This window comes from Orycteropus afer, unplaced genomic scaffold (genome assembly GCF_000298275.1).
Source record: "Orycteropus afer afer isolate SDZICR_OR568_19922 unplaced genomic scaffold, OryAfe1.0 scaffold00029, whole genome shotgun sequence".
Classification (NCBI taxonomy): domain Eukaryota; kingdom Metazoa; phylum Chordata; class Mammalia; order Tubulidentata; family Orycteropodidae; genus Orycteropus; species Orycteropus afer.
Window position 1 is genome coordinate 15,515,693 of NW_006921616.1, and position 5,635 is coordinate 15,521,327.

Genomic DNA, 5,635 nt, shown 5'->3' on the forward strand with positions numbered 1-5,635 from the left:
ACTGCCTCGGAAACCCAAGGAGGAGTTGATATGAGCGGATCTGACTCGACGGCAGTGGGTTTATTTATTTATTTATTTATTTGATAGTTGTGTCAATAAACTATCCTCAGATAAAGTCATCAATATGGCAAACATATTCTGCCCAGTGATTTGTAGTTTTGTAAATGAATAATTTAATAAAACTCATTCATATTAACTCATGAAAATAACTGTAATACCTTCCTGACATGAATGTGGCATTTATGCTTGCTTTAATTAGGTTATTTAGTTAAAGAAAAATCACAAAAGCCTATGAACCAAGCATGTTGTTGTTGTCTGTCACTGAGGCATAGCAACCCCATATGGCAGAGTAGAACTGCCCCATACTGTTTCCTAGGCTGTCATCTTCACAGGAGCAGGTCACCAGGTCTTTCTCTTTGGAGCAGCTGGTAGGTTCAGGCCAGTGACCTTTTCATTAGCAGCTGAGTGCTTAACCATTGAGCCAAGAATAAATACCCAAATTTGGCCAATGAATTAAAGTTAGCACAAAACAAAAAAACCCAACTCACTGCTATCAAGTCAATTCTGACTTATAATGACCCCAATTGGGTTTCTAACCAGTAAATCTTTACAGAAGTAGATTGCCCCATCTTCCATCCACAGAGTGGCTGGAGGCTTTGAACTGCCAACCTCCTGGTTAGCAGTCAAATGCCTTAGGCCCTATGCCATCAAAGCTCCTTAAAGTTAGCACAGAAGTCCAAATAAATGAAAATAAAGCCAGCCTAACCTGATAACTCCTCTGCTTTTGTATTATTCAGTACTTGACAATTCGAATAACTGACGTTTATTTTGGAAAAAATCCAAATAACTTCTAGGTAATTGTCCAGTCACAAAATATTTGTATTCCAATGTTAGTCATGACATTGTGTCTCAGATTGCTTTTTAACCTGTAAAGTGCTAGACAGTTTTCCTCAGCTACATACTTGGCCTATTTTATGTGCCTACAATTTGTTTAGAGAGTTTATTACATTAATCTTTAATATATACAGTACATATTTATTATTAGTTTACCAAATCTGAGAGACATTTCCTGGTCAGACTTAGCAGCTGAAATGATCTCTTGTAATGTCACAGTTAAATAATTATCATTCCAGAAGATGCTGGCTCCATCTTTTAGTGTTTAGTCCATATAAATATATTCAGAGATGCTGAGGATTAAGATGGACCACAAGCCATTTCTTGGCTCTGCTCTCTTTACTCCAGTGGTTCTTCATATTAGAATCTCCTGGGAAGTTTTGAAAGCTCCTGATGCTTAGATGGCAACCAGTTGCAGCAGAATCTCTGAGGGTAGGACCCAGACAGCAGAAAATTTTAAAGCTCCCCAGATAATTGCAATGTACAACCAAGACTGAAGATCACTATCTTTGTCCGGTGGTCTCCAACTAGAGCAGGCGTTAGAATGATCTGGTGGGCTTGTTAAAACACTGGGCCTCTCCGAGTTTCTGACTCGGTAGGTCTTGGTTTGGGAGTGAAGAGTGGCATTTGTAACAAGCCCCAGGTGATGCTGGTGCTGCGAGTCTTAGGTGATACTGACACTGCTGGTCCTGGAATCACACTTGAAGAACTATTGCCTTAGTCTCTTTTTCTCCTTGTTCTCCACCTAGCTCCTTTTGCCTTGTGAATCACATTGAAGAGAAGCTTAAATGTACTTTATGAATAGATTCTAAATTATCCTATTACACAGATTTCTGTGTATACCATTTATGTAGTGATTAAGTGATTAATTACCTACTGCCTTAGGCATCTCTTGAATTTCATATATACATACAAAGCTGTTGTTGTTGTTGTTGTTATGTGCCGTCAAGTCGGACCCGACTCATAGCAACAACCCCTCCTTGGGTTTCTGAGGCAGTATCACTACGGAAGTAGATTGCCCCATCTTCCTTCTGAGGAGTGGCTGGTGGGATTGAACCGCCAGCCTTCTGGTTAGCAGTCAAGTGCCTTAGGCACTATGCTACCAGAGCTCCTACATACATACATATGTACACACACACACACACAACACACATATGTACAATGCATGCTGCATTCTGAAAGAGAAGATACCATGCTTTGTTGTCCTTCCTCACACTCCCTCTGCCCCAGCTCTGAGCTGTCCAGACAAAGGAATTCAGCATTTGGATGCATGTGTGTGTGGCTGTGTGGTTAGGTAGACTGATTGGTGATTAGTTTCTTGGCAGTTTGCTTTCTTCTGTTTCCTACTTTATCATATCTAGGATCTCTTCAGAAATCACCAGGTCTCTGTATCAACTGGGGGCTCACCTTTCCTTATTTGTAGCATGAGATTGTTATTAGGTGCTATGGGGTCGATTTCAACTCCTAGTGACTTCATGTGACAGAGTAGAACTACCCACAGGGATTTTTAGACTCTAATCGTGACAGGAACAGATCACCAGGTCTGTCTCCCACGGAGCTGCTGGGGGGTTCAAACTGCCAGTCTTGCAGTTAGCTGCCAAATGCTTCACCATTGTACCACCAGGACTCCTTGTAACATGAAGAGGCTGGAATAATTTCTCTGGTCACATAGAAAAGTAACATCTTACCGAGAAAAGAGCGTGGACTTTGGGATCAGACAGGCCCGCATAAAGCCCGCATGTTTGTGTATCAGTGTTACAGGTACTACCTAGGGTTATTGGAGGCTAGTTACCTAGTCAGTGAGAGTTCCTCTGTGTTTTTTCTTTAATGTACACAGCAATAGAAAAACTCAAAACTCACTGCTGTCAAGTCAATTTGACTCATAGCGACCCTTCCTTGGGTTTCTGAGGTGGTATCTCATTGGAAGGAGCTCTGGTGGCGTAGTGCCTAAGGCATTTGACTGCTAACCAGAGGGCTGGCATTTCAAACCCACCAGCCACTCCTTGGAAGGAAGACTGGGCAATCTACTTCCACAGAGATACCTGCTTGGAAACCCAAGGAGGGGTCACTATGAATCAGATTTGACTGGATGGCAGCGAGGGTTTTTTTTTTTGTTGTTGTTGTTGTTTATCTTGATGAAAGTACATTGCCCTGTCTTCCTCCTGAGGAGTGGCTGGTGGATTTGAACCACCAACCTTCTGGTTAGCAGTCAAATGACTTAGGCACTTCCAAATTGCTGTCCTATCAGAGGAGAGAATGTACATAAAGCACGTGGCAAAAGTCTGCACTCCGAAGTATCAGCTTCCTCATGTTCCATCCAAATTCCAATGCCTGTTTCAAAAACCATCCATTTTGGTATTGACTCCAGTCCATCAGGGAGAGTCTTAGAAGATATTGTTTAAACGTTACTTACATGGCTCTCTAAGTCCCTAGTTTCTAAGAAGGGGATGGAGCTGGCACATCGCTGCTCTTCCAGAGCCAGAGCCTCATCTGTCATCCTCCCCCCTGCAACCCCTCCATCCCCAGCTCTTTTTCAAACGTGTGTCCTTTAAAGACCTCTGGTCTGGGTTTCAGCTGAGCAGCTAACTGGCCACTCAACTTTAGGTGTGATCCTTCACTTTTCCAAGTCTCGCTTTCTAGATGTTGTTGTTGTTGTTGTTATTTGCCATCGAGTCGCCCCCGACTCATAGTGACCCCTCCTTCTGGTTAGGAGTCAAGTGCCTTAGGCACTATGCTACCAGAGGCCCTGGGGATGGCCTCAGGGCCTCGGGCAGTCAGCTGCCACACCCAAGGCTGGCGGTTCAAACCTACCGGCCGCTCCCCACCAGGTAGCCGGGCCGTCTCTCTCTAGATGTAGAAAATGAAATCACTCAGACTGTGCTTGAATAATTTTTTTAGAAGGATTAGCACAAGACTGGTCCCGATGAGGCAGAGGTTAAAGATGTCCCAAACGTCCAACTTTTCCAAACTGCTGTGCCACAATAATATCATCTCTGATATGAACTCCTTCTTTCCTCTCAGTAATCTCCTTCCTGTCTTAAGGTTCTAAGGTTCTGTATTTCACTGTAACATCTCACAGAACTCACAAACTCCCAAGGAAGCAGCTTGGTGGTGGTGGTGGAAGCTGGCAGGCTGGCAAGCTGGCAGACTGGCAAATCCCAAGTCTGTGGGTAGGTCTGGAGAATTCCCCCAACTCATGTGGTTGCAGGGGCTGGGGACCCCAAATCGGTGTGTCAGATGACTGGCTGCTGTCTTGAGTTTAGGGGTGAGATGATGAGGAATGAAACGTAGGACCAGAGCAAGAGAGGGAGCTCCCCAGAACTTTCACATGTGTACCCTCAAGGAAGCTTTGGGTGGTGACTTGAGTCACACCCTCAGACAAGATGGGACAGAAGATACATCCCACCCTAAACAAGCACAGAGACTGGGATTTACAATACATCACACAATGGAGGACGATGACTATATGGGCCATATTAAGCAATACACTGCACTGCAGACTGACTGAGTTACAAAGAAAGCATTGATTCTGGACTCAGTAGACCTGACTTTACTCTCAGCAATTTCATGAACAAGATGTTGAACACTTAACTTCTTTGGACATTTATACCATTTTGGGTATAAAAGTGGTATCTGCAATCTGTGTCAGGCACTAAGCTGGGTGCTTTACATACTTGCTCATTTCAGAACCTGTGAAGTAGACATTATTATTATATCTATTACACAAACAGGGAAGATTTAGGCACAGAATGACTAAGTAAACTAAATAAGGTCACACAGCTAGCAGTGGTTATGCCAGGATTTGCACCTAAGAACTCATACTCCAACGTTTTATGTTAGTAGCCATTACATTATCTCCCAGAATTTTAAGAGTGCTTCCAGATATACAATATTACTATCTTCTGATACCATTTGACTGCTAACCAGAAGACTGGGGATTCAAACCCACCAGCCACTCCTCGGAAGGAAGGTTGGGCAATCTACTTCCTTAGAGATACTGCCTTGGAAACCCAAGGAGAGGTCACTATGAGTCAGATCCAACTTGAAGGCAGTGAGAGTTAGAGTCCAACAACATATATAAGATTGGCAGGGTGTATTATTTTCCTCAAGTGTGTTGTTGTTGTTACGTACCATTGAGTCAGCACTGACTCATAGTGACCCCATGTAAAGCAGAACGAACCATTACCCAGTTCTGTACCAGCCTCACAATCCTTGCTATGTTTGAGGTCATCACTGTACCACTGTGTCAATTCATCTCTTTGAGGGTCTTCGCTTTTTTCTCTGACCCTCCTACCAAGCATGATATCCTTCTTCAGGAACCGGTCCTTTCTGACAACATGACCAAGTAGGTGAGACTAAGGACAAATTTCATTTTCTTGTAGTCCATGGTATTTTCAGTATTTGTTGCCAGCACCACAATTCAAGTGTATCAATTCTTCTTCAGTCTTCCTTATTCATTGTCCAGCTTTCACATGCGTATGAGGTGATTGAAAATACCATGGTTTGGGTTAGGCATGCCTTAGTCTTCAAAGTGACATCTTTGCTCCTTAAGACTTTAAGAGGCCTTTTGCAGATTTTGCCAGTCAGCATGACATCTGATTTCCTGACTGCTGCTTCCATGAATATTGATTGTGGATGCATGTAAAAGTAAATTTTTGACAACTTCAATCTTTTCTTCAGGAGCTCTGGTAGCATAGTGGCTAAAAGCACTTGACTGCTAACCAGAAGGCTGGCAGTTCAA

General features: G+C 43.2%; 1 protein-coding gene across 1 annotated transcript in view; it reads left to right on the plus strand.

Annotated features, from left to right (window-relative positions):
• Positions 1–854, plus strand: part of CCDC68 (coiled-coil domain containing 68) — a 28,837-nt gene extending 27,983 nt beyond the window's left edge. The window contains exon 9 of the mRNA XM_007935554.1: positions 798–854. Within this exon, the coding sequence (XP_007933745.1) occupies positions 798–854 (57 nt within the window). The remainder of the gene's footprint in view (positions 1–797) is intronic.
• The last annotated feature ends 4,781 nt before the right edge of the window (positions 855–5,635 follow it).